Source organism: Canis lupus, chromosome 36 (assembly GCF_003254725.2).
Source record: "Canis lupus dingo isolate Sandy chromosome 36, ASM325472v2, whole genome shotgun sequence".
Classification (NCBI taxonomy): Eukaryota; Metazoa; Chordata; class Mammalia; order Carnivora; family Canidae; genus Canis; species Canis lupus.
The window spans coordinates 30,372,192-30,393,271 of record NC_064278.1 but is presented as its reverse complement, the minus strand read 5'-3'; the positions used below and the strand labels follow the sequence as shown (position 1 = coordinate 30,393,271).

General features: G+C 44.2%; 1 protein-coding gene across 10 annotated transcripts in view; it reads right to left on the bottom strand.

The window, feature by feature from the left end:
• Positions 1–21,080, bottom strand: part of GULP1 (GULP PTB domain containing engulfment adaptor 1) — a 218,171-nt gene that overhangs the window by 69,954 nt on the left and 127,137 nt on the right. For all 10 annotated transcript variants that reach the window (XM_049106204.1, XM_049106206.1, XM_049106203.1 and 7 more), the window contains exons 3-4: positions 19,364–19,435; positions 13,788–13,849 (exon numbers count right to left, since the gene is read on the bottom strand). In XM_049106204.1, coding sequence (XP_048962161.1) covers positions 13,788–13,849; positions 19,364–19,391 — 90 coding nt within the window. In that variant the 5' untranslated portion in view covers positions 19,392–19,435. The remainder of the gene's footprint in view (positions 1–13,787; positions 13,850–19,363; positions 19,436–21,080) is intronic.

The following is a 21,080-nucleotide window of genomic DNA, read 5'->3' as shown; positions in this document are numbered from 1 at the left end:
AACCAAGCGCCCCATAGGGCTGTGCTGGAAGCTTCTTGGGCTCCTGATGCTTTTGTGTGTATTCTTTCTCATGCTCTGGCATTTTCACTCCCTTTATTAAAGCCTTTTAGAGATGGGCATGAGATCACAGGGTCTCGCGTGTCTTTCCAATCACCCAGTGTTGTGTCATCCTTGGAGACTCCTCCATACGACTGTGGGGGAGGCATTTTAAGCACCTGGAGTCTGGCACCTCATGCATGCGAAAAAGAAGGAGGCTGAACCAGTCCACGAACAACTGTAAAGCAAACATTCATGTCTTTGGGTTGATCAGTTTTCTGAAATTACAGACTTGCTTCCTGGAACTAGATTAAAAGATGGCTATTTTAGCCCTCAAATCAAAGTCACTATGTATACAGTTTTATCCCTCACCTCATCATCGGGTGATTCATGGTCAATTGATGACGAAATCATTTAAATTGGTAACAGCTCATTATTATTATTATTTTTTAAACTATGATGATTTCCATTTTAGGTTGGTGGCCATCAGAGGAGCTAGTGTACTCACTTGGTTAATTAATGCCCTGCTGTTTGGATCATTTACTATTACGTCATGTGTGTTTCCATTTTTTCCAAGTTTTACTGCTCTGGAAGACATATAGAAAGATATTACTGGGCAGCCTGGGTGGCTCAGTGGCTTAGCACCACCTTCGGCCCAGGTCATGATCCTGGAGACCCGGGATCGAGTCCCACGTTGGGCTCCCTGCATGGAGCCTGCTTCTTTTTATTTATTTTCTTTTATTTTTATTTTTATTTTTATTTTTATTATTATTTATTTATTTATTTATTTATTTATTTATTTATTTTGGAGCCTGCTTCTCCCTCTGCCTGTGTCTCTGCCTCTCTCTCTCTGTGCCTCTCATGAATAAATAAATATTAAAAAAAAGAAAGACATTACTTATGAAATTTGCTAAATAAATGTGAAAAGTAACATTCATTCAATTCATTATAAAAGTCTGAGCTAAAGTCATGCAAGTATCACTCACACAATGTTCGTAGATCTGTGCTCTGTACATCTCTATTGTAAAATTTTTCTTATTTTTCCAAAAAGAACAAGTGCTTCATTGATTATAATACCTGACTTCCTACGTCAACCTGCTGCTGCCATGCTCACATGCAAGCATACAAAGCCATCTGTAGAATTCTAGTTTCTTAAATTACTTAGCTGCTGTTTACTCCCTCTTTCTAAATACGTCTCAAAAATTAAATTGACTGACATGTTTCTCCTGACGATGCCTGAGCACATTCCGTCTGGCTCATTGTCCCCCAGCAGTCCCTGCAGCACGCTATGGAGTCTGAATATTTGCAAATGGAAGCAGCCCTCTGTCTGCAAGACTCGCTTTGTGTTCATTCCGTCATCTCGTCGCCCGGCAAAAGCCTGCGCGAGCAAGTCTGCAGCAACACGTTCCAATGAGCAATAAGACCAGCCACGTGGCCAGGTACGTGGTGTGGTGTGGCTGGCAAGCCTCGGGAAGAAATGCAAAACCTGATGGAGCTGGAGACCCACCTTTGACTGTCAGGATTACGCCTGGGGATCAGGTGAAGGCAGATCAAGGCCCCTCAGTGCTTGCTTGCTGCCCGGACCCCCACAGAGCCTGCTGGAGTGGTTTGTGCTCCCGACCCCAGACCTCCCGGGACGTAATGAGCCAGGGCTGCCCCGTCTGGCCCCATCCCTGAGTTATTCGACCACAGATAAAATCTGCCTGAGAGACAGGGCACCGGTAGAGGGGAAGGTCGTGCAACGCGGCGTCTCGGAGCGGCGTGTTACCCAGACGTGCAAGGGATCCGCGACAACCTGCTAATGCCCGGCCGCATTCTACAGACCCCGTCCGTCAGCTGGTTGTGTGACACTGTGGCCGCTGTTTTCCGTGGTGACGGTGTTATAGCGAATCTTCCTTAATCTGCGTGTGATGGGAAGGGAGACGCAGGAGCGGGGCCACTTGGCGAGCACCGGCCGTGTCCCGGGCACTGGACACGTGTTACCCTTGTTCAACGGGCGTGAAGGCGGTACCAGCAGCGTATCGTTGACATCTCACAGATGGGAAAGCCGGTAGGCGCCGGGCTTGCCTCGTAGCTGTGGGCTCTGCTCTGCACCCGGTTCTGAGGCTCCCGTCCGCTCGCTTCTGGCGACAGCGCAGCCCCCGGCCCCGGACTGCTGGCCCTGCTGCGCGGGTGACAGCCCCAGGCCCGCGGCGTCCGTTTCTTCGGGGCAGCGAGTGTGTTGCCCTGGGAGGAACAGGGGCCGCTCTTTCTGTTCTCCTCCTGCGCTGCCTTTGCCAGGGCTGAGGACATCATTCTCCGGTCACGAGGCGTTAGAGCCGTTGGCCGAGACCTCAGCCCGGCCCACCTGCTGGTCGTTACAATGTACTGATAAAGAACGAAGTCTCGGGCATCTATGCGCAAGGAAAAAAAAAAAAAAAGGAAGACAACTTCGAGGGGGCAAGGGAGGTGGATTCGGATATTTACCCAACAGGAGGGTAAGTGGAGACGGTGCGCCAGGGACCAGTGTTCAGGGAAGGGGGAACCCAAGGTGACAGGCGGGCGTCCTCGAGTAGGACACCTCCCACGGAACCCCGACTGAGGCTTTTCTGAAAAGCTTTTAGAAGGGGAAACGCAAAATCCATTCCACATCAAGAGCTCAGGAATAGGAAAGAAATGGTAAAGGAGCGCTGGTGCCCTGAGCCCATTTCAATGCATAAGTAGGACTAACCGACTAGGGTGGTTATAGGGTCAGAACAAGGCGTAGACGCTGCAAGTCCTGGCAGGCGGGCGGGCGGCGGTGGGCCCGAGGGCCACCGACGCAGGCCAACTGCCCGGCGACTCGCCTGAACGCCTTCCCTTACCGCCCGGGCAACCCTACAGGGATTACTATCCCTTGCGGCGAAGGTACCCTCTGGGAGATGCCCAGCTCCTGTAATTCACTGCAATTTTGTCGTTTCTTTTGTTGAATCCAAGTAAAGTTCAAGCCTTGTTGTTGTGAAACAGCTCGCAGACTATAACCTCCTCCTTACAAAACTGACTCCTCCCAGCGGTCTCTTTGTTCCCAGCCTTGGTCTCTCTCCCTAACTAGTCCACTGTTTGGAGTTTAATGTCACAATTTCGCTGTGTAACGGGGGATATTAGCAGACCTAATCTCATCGGGCGTTTGTGAAGATTAAACGAGACGACAGACGGGAAACGCACGGGAAGTTATTGGCACGGGGCGGTTACATCCTGTGGCAGTCATTTTTCAGAATCTATGTGTCTATTCTTGTGTTTATTCAGAGAGAATCCGGGGTCCCTGGACTTCTGGTAGCCACAAGTTACCCCCGGATTATTTCTGCCCGAGATGATCGGAGCGTTCTGTTGATTTCTACACGTTAGTGGTTTTCTATACTGCTTACCTTTTAATGATTAGCACGTATCATGTTTACAAAATAATAAAGTTATTTCTTAGCAAATAATAGAGTAATAGCTAATAATATATAATAGCTTAGCTAATAATATATATTATATATTATAGCTATTATATATTATAATATATTATATTGACATATTATGTAATATATACATATATTAATTATATATGTAATATATTATGTAATAGACATAATTAATATATATTATTGTGTAATGTATTACATTAATATAATATATTAATAATAGCTATTATATATTAATATTAGCTATTATTAGTATATTTAATTTAATTAGATATGATTTAATATATTAATTAATATAAACATTAATATAATATATAATAGCTATTGTATATTATATATTAATATTAGCTATTATCAACATATGTATAATTATATTATATGTTAATTATATTTAATTATATTATATATTATAATTATGTATTATATATTAATATTATATTATAATATATTATTTATATATGTAATATATTATGTAATACACATAATTAATATATATTATGTAATATATTATTACATTAATATAAACATTAATATATATTAGCTATTATTAGCTAATAATAGCTATTATATATAATATATTAGCTAAACTATTATATATTATATATAATAATCATATATAATTATATATATCATTATAATATATATAATATACATTATATATAATAGCTTAGCTAATAATAGAGCACAGGCCTAAAATGTGAAGAAGCGCTTCTTCCATATTTTATCCGTGTTCCCTGTACTTTGAGATGCACCTTCTCTCGGGCCATGGTCCCATAAACTGGGTCATGGGTCAGATCGTTGGCTCCCCGTGCCCTTTCTCTTTACCGCTTTGCCATCACAACCGGGCAGGTTGCAGAGAAGGAGCGCTCCGATCCTGGCTGCGACTGAGACTGAGACCGGACTCGTACTTTTTTTGAACATGATCTTCAAAGAAAAAGGAACCGCTCATTCCAGCAGGAAGGAAAAAGAGAAGATAATAAACACGTTCTTGGAAACTGAAGAAACAGGCACACAACAGGAGACCATTCTTAAGTGTAAAAATATGCATAATTGCTATGGAGATGAAGCTTCCCATAGTCTGTAAGATCAGAAAAAAGACAAAAATGACTGCAGTTGATTTAAATATATGTATGTACATATTTCTTAAGAGATGAAAGATTCCTTCTTCCAAACCTCTCCTAAAATGTAAGCACGCCGTCGGCTGCAGCCCTGGTTTTGTTAGCAGAGGCTCCTCTCTGAAGCGAACCACCTGCTTCTCCATCTCGCAGCCCCCGGATCAAAGGACAAAGAATTCTGGAGGCAACTTCCTTCTACCTAACATCTTTCCAGTCAATATTTGAAATGTAACCATATACCCACTAATAGGGCTGACTCGGTGTTTAAATCTGAATAATTTGAAAACCCTGGTATTTCCTGCTGTATTTCATCTCCCATAACAATCCCTCCTTTGTTCCCATTTTGCATTTCTCATAGGTCCTTTGTCCAAAAATGTCCACCTCTTTCCTAATTTACTTATATTTAGCTTATGTTTAGTTGAGTTACCAAAAACCAAAACTGCTGTTGAAATCAACTTGATAAAAACACTAATTTTCTTTTTTTTTCTTTTTCTTTCTTTTTTTTTTTTTTTTTTACATTTTCAAACATTTTCTTTTCCCCCAAAACTACAATACTCCCTAGCTGTGCTGTTGGCCCACATCCCTAATTTTCATATTCCAGGCTTCGGAATGCTACTACTTGACCCCTCTGAGACCAGATCAGACTTTTCCTTTTTCACAAACATTCTTCAGCCATGAATAAACTCTCTTGTTGATGGACATCGGGCCGAACATCTCCATGTAGGAATGTGAAATGACAAATGTATCTAACTTGCAGAGAATTCCCTGTTTCCAGCTCGGTGCTCTCCCGTTGAAGAAGCCTATGAGGATAAGCAACATCATAGGCATTTTTCATCCTGGGATTATATTAATACTAATATTATTAAGCAAAGCAGAATAAGAAAAGAGTTTTTTTTTTTTTTTTTTTGGCCTCTCTGTTGGGGAGGTAAATACACAGTCTCCTTTACCTCCCGTCTCTGCCAAGCTCCTGGCCGGTTGTCAATGAGGACATCCAAGAGATCAACCAACAGACAGGGCTATGGGGACAAACCGGTTTCACAATTAACATATATAAAGGGAGGACATGCATACATATTCTATTTTGTCTTTGGATTCATTCATCTGCTTGCTAAGTAGGTTTTCTCTTTAAAATTTCTCTAAAAAAAAAAAAAATTAAAAAAAATTTCTCTAAAAAATGGAAAGAGAATTGGCTGTAGAATAAAAAAAAAATTCCTCTAAAAAATGGAAAGAAAATTGGCCATAGAATAAAAGACTTGATTTCTAGACTGAATTTTGCTACTGTCTTGTGTAAGTGTGATCCTCAATTTATTTTATCAAGAAAATGATGGAATTGGAAGATTCTCGAGGCCCTTTTTAACACTAAAAGTCTATGAATCCATAACAGATAGAATGTCTTTTTTTTTTTTAAGAAAAAAAACACTGTAGTCCATACTGAAATGTTGCAAGGAATGATTAATATGGAGTTTTTAGTTTCTATTCAGTAGTTTCTAACAGCTACATGACACTTTTCAAATGAATTCTCATATGTAAAGTAAGTTTACAATGATGATCGCTTTCAAAATTAAGTTAATTATATTAACATAATTAACTATGTTAATTATGTTAATAACTTAGACTTATTGTGGTGACCATGTTACAATAAACACAAATGTCTGATCGTTTTGTTGTGTACCTGAAACTAATATAATGTTGTATATGTCCTCATACCTCAATAAAAAAGTAACGAATAAATAAAAATATTAAAAATTACTATTTCAGTTACCCGGGAAAACCTAGGGGGAAAAAAAAACACAGCTAAGCATCTTTTCCAACAACCATACACTTTTCAGAAATTAGTTTTATAAGTTCATCTCCGGAACTGAGAAGCGAGGTGATGGTAGGTGCGTACTGTCCTTTCTGGTTTTCCATTTATTCTTGTATTTCATAAGCACATACCCAACTATAAAATCATCATCCAACAAATTTCCCAGTTACTATCTTCTTTGTTTTCACATTGTTTAGCGTGAAAAATCTGTAGCTTCCCAACCCTAAAGAAAACAATGGAAAAATAACATACTCCAGCGTCCTAATTTCCTTTTTAAACCACGCGCCGGTCGGTGTTGCTGTGATACACAAAGGGCCATTCCCGGACAGTACAGATGCAGAGTTATTACCCGTCTATCTGATGTAGCATATACCACTTTTTTAATTGGAAAGACGTCTCGAAACTACTTACAGGGGTGGATCTTTTTGCCCAAGTTTCAACGATTCCCACCGGGTTCGAGGCGAAGGCCTTCTTGGCTAATTTCCTTTAGTTTGGGCCCCGTGGCAGGTGCTTGTGCTTCTGTTGAGTCCTAAGCCGACGGGGACGGTCCAGAGGGGCCACGCATCACGCAGGCACCAGAACCATTTGAGAAGTCGTTAGCAAAATGGTTTAGTCGCATTAAACCCTTCCCTCACCACGACTCATTAGGCCTCATAATGTCGCAATTTTCTCTCTTCGCGAACGTTTTGCTTGGAAGACGCCATCGCGGTTTCGTGGGGTTGGGACGGGCTTCCTTCTCGGCTCTATTCAACTTTAAGGCCAAGGTGACCTTTGGGTTAACATCCGGCTCCAGGACGCAGCCGCTGAAACCTCGAGGTAAAAGGAAAGTAGGGCAACGGGGGCACCTTCCCCTGACGACGGATCCGCCTCCCGGGTGCACACCCGGCGGCGGGGACACCGGCTCGCGTCCGGGGGCTGCTTGTGCGGCGACGGGACCAGACGGGCCCGACAGGTGTTCTAGGAGCGTTGTCCGTGGGCCGGACCCGGGGCGAAGGCCGGTGCTCTCCAGGTCGCGGGGGCCAGCCCGGGGTCACCGGGGGAGCTCGAGGCGCGGCCTGCGAGGCCAGGACAGCGGCTCCCTGGGCTCCGACCACTAGCCCCGCTGCCCGGATGCCAAGCCCGGGGTGGAAGTCTCCCGGTGCGGGGGGCGGGGGGGAGAGCCTGGCCCCGAGGGCGGCCCCGGTGACCACGGGTGGCACTGGGGCCGGGGCGCTGTCCCATGTCACGCAGGGGCCTTGTCGTGGCTCTCGGCTGCTTTCTGTGGTTCCTAGAAGCCAAGTCCGAGCCTCCGGGCTATGGACATGGAGGCGGGGAGTGCGGGGGTTGGGGAGGCCTGGCACCTGCCGGCCACCCGCTCGGTCACCTGCGAGGCTCGGCGCCTCGAGACGTCACCGCAATGGGACAGCGTCTGTCTCGACCTCTCCTCGACACACTTACTTTATCTCATTGCTCATGACCCGCTTCCCGTCCTTCCGGAACCCTTTGCTCCTGGTTCTCCATCCCCAAGGGGAGTCCGGAGGCCTCAGGCCAAGCGGGGCCACGGTCCCATCTGCTCTTGAGCCACTCGCCCCCCAGGCGCGGCCCGCGGGTCCCTCACTGCACAGGCGGCCTGAGCGTGTGACGCCTCCTCAGGACCGTGTCCCCGATGCTGCCGCAAGCCGCGCATTTCGGGCGGGAAGCACGCCGGGATGATGGAGCGCTTGACAGCAGGACATTTCCAAGTAAGTGGCTTTTTTTTTTTTTTCTTCATGAAACATCATGATTCTTCATTGTGAAAATGACCACTTCACACCGACGGAATGGTGAGTTTGCTAGAGGTTTTCCAATGTCTCACGTTTATAGAAAAGCTGGCTCAGCAGGCTCTTCAACAGTTGGAACGAACGGAAAATTCTATGTCCTTCCTTGAGGGTGATCAATTTTTGTTTTCGTTTCTGCTTAATGTCCTAGATACAGCAGACACAGGAAGCTGCCTACCGCCCGGCCCCCCTCCAGGCCTGTCCACAGGCCCGTCCACAGGCCCGTCCACACCAGCTCCCTCCGGGCCCCAGGCCCACCCCTGCCCCAGGCCCAGCCTTGCAGACTCAGGCCGCACCCCCTCCTGGCCTGGCGGGGTTTCCGCATCATGGAGCCGGAGCCCGTAAGGACCGCAAGCCCCCCCCCCCCCCCCCCCCCCCGCTCCCCGCAGTCCCGCTTGCTCTGCTCTGTGCTCAGGACCCTCCCTGCATTCGGGTACTTTCCGTGGCACCCCACCCACGGTCTCCCCAGGCACCTGCGGCCCTCTGTGCTCGTGCTCGCGTGGCCAGACCCTCCTCCTGTCGTGCAGCCACAGGTGTCCCCCCACTCCTCCAGCATGGGCCCCTGGGGATCGGAGCCCAGGCCCGCTCCTCCCAGCCTCGCACCCGCCTCCGTGTGGGCAGCTCCTTGGGACTCACACTTGCTCCTGGCTTGAGACCCACGTAGCCACACGACACACAGGCCAGATGGACGCTGCACCTCGGCCACATACAAATAAAAACCAGACTGTCATGCGTGTTAGCAGATCAAAATACAATGTTCTTATCAGGTATTTCTCAGAAAGGGTGATGCTACCTTGCTTCTCACAGGTCAAGGCCAGGAGGGCAGGGTTTGACCTGTGGGGTTCACTAACCGCGTCCTATTCTCCTGGGTCGGGGTCCTCCACGGACATGGCCCGGCGCCCGGGACCACGAATGAGAGCACGGGTGAACCTGCGGTCACACTCCGCCCCAGCCTTCTCTCATGCGCCCATCGTGCTCACGTGCAAGCTGCTGGAAAGGATTTCAGGATGCCGTATTCAGTGACGGCGTGTGGCTACACTTACACGCGTATCACCTCTTCTATTAAAGGTTTGATGCCTTTTTTAAGCACCCCCCCCTCATTATGATTTTACGATTTAAACTGGTTAAATCGGGCGAAGTCTTTGGTCCTGTTTCAAGGCAGGTTGCCGTTTAAAGGCAGCAGCTCTCATACTCATGACCAGGAACCACAATTTTATGGAACAAACGGGTGTTTACCATATGCCTTCTAGAAATGTCTTTCCTTTTTTCTCTTCTGTTCTATTTCATTTTCAAATGCTCGCCTCCCGTGACTGGCTGCATTAATTCATGACCCGGTTTTTCTCATGGAGCATAACTTGCGGTTTGGAAACCTCAGTATAGGCCACACAGGATAACATGCAGAATGCCTGGTGAAGCTGTGCTAAAGCGGTCGCTGTTCATCTAGAAAAACCCAAAACTGATGAACCCTACACAGAATAATACTCTTGAAAACAACTTATTTTACATTCCCATAAGACGCTCTGAAATAAGCATACTGTACCAAATGTGAATTTTTTAAATGGGATTTTATATAAAATGAAAGAATGTGGAACTAACATATGTTCTTTAAAAATTAAAGAAATCTTAACACGAAAGCGGATAACTATTACTCTAAAACTAAGAACACCTAAGTGTAAATGTTATTACCTATTTCCCTAGTGAGAATTATGATTCTTGCACTGATCTGGTAAATTTATCAGATGAATCTCTTACCAGTGGTTCCAAAAAGTGAACAAAGTGATGGAAGTCTTAATGGGATGCTCAGTCCTCCTTTTAGCCAGGATGGACGTAGATACTTTTCTTTTTGCCCCACATATAAAATATTCCTCTGTTGCATCAGTTCCGTCCCTGCAAGAGTTAGCACATCTTTTTTTCCTACGATGATAGGTTTATCTCTTATCCTATAAAAACTTAGGACCACACTCTTGGCCCATTAAAGTAACTTCCTAAGAAGCTGGATATCATCCTCTCTCTCTTGATCCAGATCAACTCTCAGACATGTCGGATTTATCTTCATCATCCCACTTAATTGGGATTACTAACTGACCCCTCAAACTGCTTCTCCTGCCAGGCAACGCCTTCCCAATTTGTCCTGTTAGCCTCGTGCATCACTAGCACCGCGACGGCCCGCGCTTCGTGTCGGCGTGGCAGCTTACGCCACCCAGTAACTCGACCAGATACTAAGCCAGGCGCTGCCATAAAGCCGACTTATGGGTACGATTGGCGTCTATCACCAGCTGAGTGTGTGTGTAAGAGGATACCCGGGATGGTATGAGTGGGCCTGATGCCATCGGGGTAAGGGCCTCGGGAAGAGGACTGCGGCGGCCCTGAGGAAGAAGTGCCACGTGTGGCTGGTCCCTGCTAGGCCCCCGCCCACCCTCCCTGATGGCCCATGCCATGCTCTCTGGTCTGGCCACGCCAGCCACAGCTGCAACCCGCTCATCGAAAGACGGGGGATCCGTGTGTGTGGACGCCTCACACCCCTGGCAGCTCTGCTATCACGTGGCCCCTTTGCTCATGAAATACTGTAGCATTACAGTGCTTTATGCCCCAGCCTGCCTCTTGTCATACCCAGTCCACACCTCGACCTTAGGGATCCTACTCACAGTCACTTGCCCCTTGTTTGACCCTAGGAAATTCGACCTCGGTCCCATTTTCCATAAATCAGGAGTCACTCCATTCTCTGAATCTCCATAACTTTCATTTGAATGACACAGAACATGACCTGACTTTTATGTTGGTTATTTTTCCTCAATATTTCATTTATTTATTTGAGAGAGACAGAGAGAGAGGGGGAGAATGAGCAGGGGGAGGGGCAGGGGAAGAGGGAGAAGCAGACTCCGTGCTGGGCAGGGGGCCTGACATGGGGCTCCTTCCCAGCCCCCCCAGGGTCATGACCCGAGCTGAGCCCCCAGGTGCCCCTACATTGGTTATTTTTGTGTATTTCCTTAAGACAATAAGGCCCGTGAGAATATAAGACGTGTCATAGGGCACTGAGGCTTCCCCAATATTCTGACATTTCCGTAATGGCGCCTTCTACGTCTCAGCAATGCAGTAGATGAAGGAATAACTGAGTGTTACTATGTACATAAAAAACAGCAGATCTTTGAAATCATGTAGACTTCAGTTTATTACTCTGGCTCCGTCTCACAAATTCTGTGACAATAGACGGACTACTTAACTTTTCAGCCTTAGTTTTCTCTCACTTAAAGTATAATGTTTTCTCTCACGTAAAGATTAATAATCACCATACTGGATCACGGCAAATAATAAATGAGACCATGTACCCGGCACATATGAGGGCCCACTGAAATGTAAGTACTTTGTAATTACTTTGGAAAAGTTATTATGCATTAATTCGTCAAATATATAGAGTCTGTATTTTTTTAAGCACTTATGTGATCATAAGTGGAGGATCTTTTCTGTATATTTATTAACCTTCCGTATTTGTTTATTTTTTATTTTTTTTACCCTTTTGTTCTGTTAATATTTTTATTGTGTTTTTTAAAGTAAATGTTACACCTAACATGGGGCTTGAACTCATGACCCTGAGATCAACCACATGCTGTATGGGGAGCCAGCCAGGCGCCCCAAGACTCGATATCTTTGGTGGTTGTACTAAGGCACATCCTGTGGACATGGATTTGGTCTTCAAGTGTCATGTACTCTAAAGTGACAAACAAAATTTTCAAAAAAACTACAAAATTTTCAAAAATAACTACTAATGATGAGTTTATAACGTCCCACACAAAAAGAAGGAATTCAGAAAAAAAAAAATAATGTTCCTCAGATAGTTTCAATACCACTTAGCATACACGACATGTGTTACCACTCGGGAGGCCATATCAGAACAGACAAAACCAACCTGCTCTTCCATAATTTACTGACCCCCATCTGGGAAGAGGTTTTGTGCGCTCTACTTCACGTGGCATGTCTTATAGTTGTCTGCACTGTGGACTAGCCCAGGCAACTTTTCTTTTCTTTTCTTTTTTTTTCTTCCAGGCAACTTTTCTATGTAGACAAGCAGATCCCCATTGTTCACATTAACCCACAGAGTTAAGGACGGTTCTACTCAGAATCTCCCAATCCTTTATAAACGAGTTTTTCAAAATGAGACACTTCAATCATATGTAAAAATAAATAATACGTGGTGGTTTCCCTTAAAAGATATGATTCTAGTACGACCAATAATATTATCAAAAACTGAACATGCCCTTTAAAATAACAGTCATCTTCAAGATGAATTTTTTTTCTAAATAGTTTTCATATAGTTTCTCAATAGCTAATAGGAAGAATATCTGTGGAAGATATTGATAATATTAGCTCAATTTTTCTCATTCAGCTAACCAAATTTTTCATGCTAAATCATGGCAATCAAACCATATGTTAACATTATGGGACAGTCCTAAGCATTGCTGTGATTTCGAGCATATGAGCTTTATACTGGAAATATTTTAGAGTATTTCTTTGCTAACGGAGCCAGCAAGAAAAATGGGACTTGCAATACTCTACAAAGTTCACAGCTGAGCCACAGCACTGGATGAACCACTAGGTGGTCTTTTAAATGCTTCTTTCTACTGATTCAGACTCAGACCAGCCCTCAAGAGGTTCTTTATTAAACAGCACTGACTTTCTGTTCAAAGTATGGTTTCTTTGTTTTTTTTTCCCTTTTTCCGGACATCATTCCTTGCACCTCATCTCATTATATCCCAGTATAGAGTTTGCTAATTAAGTTCTCTCATAAAAATAATTTTATCGTTTTGTTTTCCCCACACTTTGTCCAAAGCTCAGTTAAACCGAAGGCCAGTTAAATCTGACCCACTCGCTTGTTCCCCAACACAACTTTCTCTTCTGTGTCTTCCAAGTTTAGACTCAAAATCTATTTCAGGTTTTGCGCTCCCTCATTATACAATAACACTTTTCTTTAAAGACTTGTTTGTGAAGTGCATTCGTTCATTCACCCACTTTTCCAATGTCAACAATGAATCAAATCTTTAAGGATATGGAGCACAGATTGTTTCTATTTCTTTATGAAAATGAATAAAACTGAACCAAAGAGTCAAAAACTGTGTTTTTCTATGTTTTCTTAATAGTTTAAGTTTTGTCTCTCTTTTTGAATGAAAATTGCATTAATTACAATTGCAGCTCATTTCTCTCATGATCAGGTTAGTTTTAACAGTTGTCTATGTAATGCAACATTAAAATGCTTTTAAAGGAAGTTAATTTGTTGATTGTTTTCTTTCCTACAGGCCATGATACTGCAAATAATTTCAAAGATAGCCAAAATCATTTGAAGAAAATACAATGCACGACAGACAGAAATTATAAAGAATACTCTTTATAACTAAATAAAATAATTACTTATTTGAAGTGATGGAGGAAGAAAAGACTTATTTGGAGAGGAAAATCACTTCCCACACTATAGATTACAAAATTACTTATGCAAACGTTTTTATAGGGATCATCTACGAGGAAATGCCATCAATAGGACTGCATAAGGAATCTCTTAGATCAACCACGAATTTAATAATAATACTATAACAAAATAAATTAAATATCATATAAACCATTTTACCTTTGCATTATAGGGAATGTAATGTTTTGATAAAGCTTCAGGCGTATGCATCCATGTTTTGTCTGCAATGAAGAATACACAAGGTTAAATTAAATTACACGTTCTCGGGGTGTCATACTCATTCATTAACATAAGGAGTCTGATATGGGTGGGAGCATTTCTAAATCGTGATTCTTTTGCTAAATGGAGAAAGAGTAACTATTCAGATAGGAGAACAGCATAGCTGGAAAGTGCTTATAAGAGTCTTTCTTGGCATAAAAGTCTCTAGCTTTTCCTTTAAAAAGTATTCACATAATAAAATGATACTAAGGTTTTAAAGAGTATAAAAAAAACTCAGTGGACTACAATTATATCAATTATGTAATTATGTGACACATTTCTTCTTTCCTTTTATACTCTCATGATTTACAGTTTTTTTTAATTCCCTGATCAATATATAAATCCTAAATCTTTAAAATATTCCTTAGATAGTATAAGAGAATATTAAAAATAAAAGTAACTAAAATAATAGAAGATACTGAAAGTAATTTATATTGCATATCATTAGAAAAATATTTTTCATTCATATTTGAATTTTATTTATACATTCTACAGACCTTCCAAAATATTTTGTGGAATGTATAAGTGGGGAAAAAACAAAAAACATTACACTAATCAAACTTGACCATTTTTTGGAAATTCCATTTGTTTGTAGTAAACTTTCACAGTCTTCAGAAACTGTTGTCTCCTTTAGCAGAGTTTTGTGAATATTTTATTCCTCACGCAATTTAAAAGTTTAGAATCAATATAACCAACAGAATAGAATCAACTTTACCATGAAAAGTAGTAAATAAATACGTACTGAAAGGAAACAGATTACTAACAAAGTATTTTCAACATTCAATTCAGAACATTTGAAAATGATGTGAACAGGAACTGGTTTGATATCATTAATATGTTCCCAAACTGGAAGAATGTAAGACAGAGAGAAAAAGGCTTCTATTTCTGGAATGTCAATTATTTTACACCATTTGGAAAATAATGCACTATTTTTATATTAAATATCTTTATGGGGTACAATGCAATATTCATAAGAATTTCCAAGACAAAAATGAGGGATCAATAAACATCCCAAGCTTATGGTGCATTTCAGGGCTATTTCTGGCTACTCGAGTGGATAAGTGCTAGTTGTACTTGGGGCCAGTGTTCTGAGAAGCAATACATTCTAAGCTGCAAAAAGCAATACTGACATATTGCTATTGACGTTGATGTGCGAAATTTTTATTTCCTGTAAGGATTTTTATTTTAATTACAGTTTTCTTCTTATGACTGCCACTGACGAGCGATATGATTAATTCAAGAACAATTTGTACGTAGATTTAGGGTATAGTCTTGCCCTTCCATATTGAAAGAAACAAATTGCAATGCTATACACCAGAACAATAAAAATATCAAAACAATAAAGACAAAGATCTGCCTCTAAGAAACCTAAAAAGAAAAAAAAAATCCAATTTATTTTTTTTAACCCCCATAACTCATTTCTTCTCATGTCTCCTCTTCCAAGATACACAACCCTGCTCGGAAGGTTCTAACATCTACCTCTGAATATGACGGTCCATCCCAACCCTGGGGCAGAGGGACAATTGCTTTCTCCTGTAAGATACTCTGAGTTGAAAGCTGATGATACTACATCTGTTAGAGTCTTGTACCGCAGTGACCCAGAAAGATGGCAGGAGTATCCAGGGGGCACCGATGACAGATTAAGGTAATCACAGTCATAAGCGAGCGGTGGATAAGCCGCAGTTGCTACAATGACAAAATACCTACATCCACATCATGGAGCCAGGATGGCTTCACCACCCACCTCGAGGATGGCAGTTCGCTTACGAGACCCGAGGGATTTCCACAACGCCTCCCTACTGGCATCCTAATGTATACTTCGGCAGAAGAAAAAACTGACAGAATTAAACTATCTTGGTCCTATAGCTGTGCCCGACCTTGAGGACGGAGTATGGACGACGGTCCCTGGTCGCTACCTGTGCCCACAAATGCAATCAGATAATGGAACACGGATACTCTGGAACACGTCCTTTTCCTTGAAATTAAACTGTCGTCACTAACTCAAGAGCAAACAGTCATGTGAAGGGGAATGCCAGCATTTCAAAATATTGGGCAAGCGTTAAGCCATTCTGACGGCTGGGTCAACACATCCAAGTGTTCAAAATGCACTTAGATGAAGAGCTCATCAAGAACGACGCAGTCACGTCGTCATTACTGTATCGCCAGAGCTTAAAGCGTCTACTTTGAGTACATCAAGTTCAAAACGAGATACTGTTGGGTGAACAGATGCATATAAATGGGTCATAAAAAAGGGAAATAATATTGAAATACCGAATTGCATGTGCTGTTCACTCTGGTTATGTCTACTCATCAGCGTGTCAACTGACAGGTTAAAAAATAGGAAGTGTAGTAAGTTGAATTATTTAATCACATTTACTCACATTCAATATTTTCTGCTTTTCTACTAAACTATTCAGTTTTATCCTCCAGTTCCATCCACGTCGAAGCAAATGGTGGGTATTTGTCGTTTCTAACTGGAGGGGATTATGCTGAGTGAAATAAGTGTCAATCGGAGAAGGACAAACATTATATGGTCTCATTCATTTGGGGAATATAAAAAATAGTGAAAGGGAATAAAGGGGAAAGGAGAAAAAATGAGTGGGAAATATCAGAGAGGGAGACAGACCATGAGAGACTCCTAACTCTGGGAAACGAGCTAGCGGTGGTGGAAGGGGAGGAGGGCGGGGGGTGGGGGTGACGGGGTGACGGGCGCTGAGGGGGACACTTGACGGGATGAGCACTGGGTGTTATTCTATATGTTGGCAAATTGAACACCAATAAGAAAATAAATTTATAAAAAAAATTCCACATATAAGTGAAATAAAAAAATAAAAATAAAAAAATAAACTATTCAGTTTTGACGTAATGAATAGAAGATAGGATTTTCAAAATTCAAAGATAAAGCTAACGTAAGAAAAGGAGCTACAGAACAAATACATTCATTAAAATGTAACCGTGGTTATGAGGTCAGGCTAATTTTTACAGATGTCTTCAAAATAGTCCAAATAAAGCAATTCTAATACGTGCAGTCTTATTTTTTTAGAATTTGTAGCATTAAAGTACTTGCAAAGAAAATCAGTGGGGTCACCAGCCAATTCAAAGACTATCAGACAAAACACTAATTGGAAGGGTTGATGAAAGGGGAAAATAAAATATATATATATTATATATATATATATATATAATATATATATATGTTTGAGTTTAAGATAAGTTTCAAGTTCTACCTTGAAATTAGAATAAAATATTGATCAATAATTTCCCCCTGAGGATATTTAATCATTAGATTTGGGGGGAAGAAAAGAAATCACAAGAAATTTTTTTAAAGAGAAGGAGGCAAAGCAGAACAAGTGCTTCTGTTTCCTGATTCTCTAACCTTCCTGTTTCGAACCTTCCCCGTGGCCGCACTCCCGCCGTCATCTAAATAACCATCTAATTGCTGGTTACTTGGGATTTCTCAGTGAAAAAGTCCGACATCCTCTTCAACTAAAGGGAAATTAGAAATTGGGAGTTTTAACTTTAAAACCATGGGAATTGTAAGCAAATGGAAAGAGACAGTCTAGACGTGTTTCTTAGGGGCACCTGGGGGCTCAGGGGTTGAGCATCTGCCTTCTGCCCAGGGTGTGACCCTGGGTTCCGGGATCGAGTCCCACATCGGGCTCCCTGCAAGGAGCCTGCTTCTCCCTCTGCCTGTGTCTCTGCCTCTCTCTGTGGGTCTCTCATGAATGAATAAATAAAATAAAATTAAAATGAGTGTTTAAAAAAAAATAAGACGGTGGAGTGTCTGGGTGGCTCAGCCAGCTGAGCGACCAACTCTTGTTTTGGCCCAGGTCCTGACCTCAGGGTCACCAGACTGAGCCCTGCGTCGGGCTCCGCGCTCAGTGCGGGGTTGGCCTGTTCCTCTCCCTCTCCCTCTGCTCCTCTCTCAAATAAATCAATAACATCTTTAAAAAACATAAAAATAATATGATTAAAGTGATGAGTCGTTGATGTAAGACTTTTATCACTTCGTTAAAAATACTTCCACGTTAAAAAAAAAAAAAAAAAGAAATACTTCCACGTATCAGAGAATCACTTCTGGATTCTTTTCCTACTAGTAAAGGAGATTTTTCAAAGAAACATTATGTCCACTCCACGTTCAGTAGGTGTTTTAAATCTGAACCAAGCTATAGATGACAATAAATGCCATTTTTGCATTCCCCTTATTCAGAAAAAAAAAAAAAAAAAACCTAAAATAATAGAGTGCTAGTAAAAAAAAAAAAAAAAAAAAAAAAAAAAAAATACAGTGCTAGTTTCCAGGAGCTGCCAGGAGCCTGACAGTCCACATTAGGGCTACCCATCGGGCCCCACAGCCGAGCGTGCGCGGGTGTCTCACTCCGTAACAAGAACGTCTGAGCTTTGGGGAATCCCGCTGCGTGTCTGCTCGGCTTTGTGGGGATTGTGTCCCGCTTACGTGGACGCCCCTGTAGTTACCCCGACTGGACCTTTCCTGAAGTCAGCCCCGTGACGGCAGCTCGGCAAGTGCACAGTGGGGAGGCCCCAAGGCCCCAAGGCCCGAAGCCGCCCCCCACCCCCAGCCTGTCTGCTGAGTCCTCAGGGTCCACACAGCGCGTCGGGCTTCGTGGAACCAACACAGCAGACGACCTTGTGGCCCTGGACTGTCCGTTATACGGACACGAGGAGGCAACGGGGGCCTCTGATCATCACGCGTGGACCCACATCCTCCCTGCCCAGCACGAAGGGGCGTCCCCCAAATATCAGGGGTGTACGAACGAGAACGGACGTGCAGGTCTCAGACCCACGCCTGTCAGCCTCCGGCGTGATCGCAGCGTGGGATGCAGCCCGGCTTCTGTGCCCCGTGGTCCCTGCTGCCGCTCGCTCTGAACCCAAAGAGCTTTGCTCACCCCCTTCGCTGACGGCACATCACACAGGACAAGCCCTGGCTCCCTCACCAAGCAACCGCTCCCAAACACACACGCACTGAAGCACGTAAATCTACCAGAGGCCTCCATCTGTGCTGAGCGTACCCCGAAATACCTGCTGAATGCCACGTCTCATTGCTCCTTAAAAATAAATAAATAAATAAATAAATAAATAAATAAAAATAAAAAATAAATTAAAAAAAAATAAAAAAGGTCATTTAACCAGCGGTGTCTTCTATTCGTATGCGGGCCTACTTGGATGCCTTTCCCATCGCTTTATTTACTTATTTATTTTTTGGCATTTCACGCCACAGAGTAAAATGATCCAGGAAACGTAGCATCATCAACGTATCCCGAAACACGCGCATCAAACGGCTGCCGTCCCGTTAGGGTGACAACCAAAGGTCAAGCAGCAGGTGCGCGGGCGTGGGTCGCTGTATCTGGACTTCATCCCTGAGCCACAAGGTTTCACAAGAGGAAAGGCTGATTCCCCGGCTCCGCCTGATTTTCAGCGGCGCGGACTGACCCTCGGGGTCCTTAAGCAGGTGCACTTACCTTTCTTCCTGCTGAAAGCACGGTTCATGATGACCAGCCACGCAGGCGTCCGGTTCAGTCACACTTTATGTCCTAAAAGGAATAACAACGTGCCAAAGCGTCAGTAAAGACATTTGGGCCCACCTCCTTCATGCACATGCATTTTAATCGCAAAGTCTTTTGAATTTATTTTTTTTCAATATCTATAAAGAATATTCTGAAATGCCCGAAGAGCCTCTGGGTAAGAACACACAGGGGGACTCGAGACTCCGGCGGCACAGCGGGCAAGAACAATGCCTCAAAGAAATTTTCCACAAAGTTCATCGATCTTCTTGTCTCCCTCCTCCATACGTGCATTGTTCACTACATTTATCCGCAAATTTCGGGAGAAAGAGGAGGGACCCCCTTAGCTGACGGCTAAGGGATGCGGCACACCTTGGGGTCACTGTCAGCAGAGGTCTGTGACCCCGACGGTGGCCGTGTGCGTCCCCAGGAGGCACCGGGCCCGGGGCTGGGGAGCCGCTGGCCCGCCCGCTGGAGCCCACGCGAGCCCGGAGCTCGGGGTTGGCCTCGGGGCCGTTTGTCCCTCGTCCTGGCGAACGATGCACGCTCCCAGCACAGCCACCGCCATCCAGGCCTCCTGGGCTCCGTGCCAAAGCCTTGCCGCCTGCGTCCGCGGCCTCCCCCGGGGAAGCTGTCAAAGGGCCGCCGGCCACGTGCCTGGTGCTCCCCGCCACGTGCCAGGCTGACGCTCCTCCAGATCTTGAAGTACCATGTCTCTTTGGTCTAACGATTCCTTTTCCTGAAATCATTTTTTTCTTCTCACATTTTACTAGAATCAGTAGGAAGGAACCGAGCCCCTCTTCCGACACGCTGCTTCGAGATGTTCTCCACCGAGCGTCCAACGTCCTTCGCTGCGGTTCCGCTGTCCACGAACCGCTGGGACACAAGCATCACGCTGCCCGCTGTCCTCCTCCGAGTGGCCACGCAGCCAGCCCACCACCACGCTGCGTTCTCCATCATTTACGGGTCCTCCAGAAGCCGCCCGCCTCTCCCTCCGAGCCGGCGCCTGAGCGGCCTGGAGCAGCCCGCCCGGCCGTCCGCGCCCCTGTGACCCGCACCCCAAGACGCCGCCAGCTTCCACCTGCTGCCCAGCGCCTGGGTCGCCTCCACATTTTTGGGTTCTGGCTGCTGCGGGCCCCGGCTTCTTGGTATCAGCCTCCGTGTGGCTCAGCGTGGCCCGCGTAGGGACGCCGTGACCGCATGACCGGGGCGAGGGGCTGCTGAGGGCCCTGCTCCGGCCTCCAGGGCACGACTCTGGCCGTGTCCTCACATGGCAGAGAGAGGAGGCTCTTATTTTTCCTCTTTTTATAAAGACACGGCCTCCCCCGGATGACCTCATCTAAACCTCATTACCTTACAAAGGCCCAGCTCAAAACGCCACTTTGGGGGATTTCAACGTGTGAACTTCGGGGCTCTATCAACCGTCAGACCGTAACACTCTCCATAAATCTACAGCAATAAGACCCAGCAGAGAGATCGATCTTTATCATAAAGTCATTTTTACAGTGAAATTACTGGGATCTCTGTTCCGGCATTTCTACTCCCAATGAAACCGGTTAACGGAATTATGAAATATTATTACTAGGTATTGTTTTGTGCACTTACATAAGGACACAGTAATATCAGGCTCTTACTGACCTCATACTTTACTCACCTGCTCACGATATGCCATTAA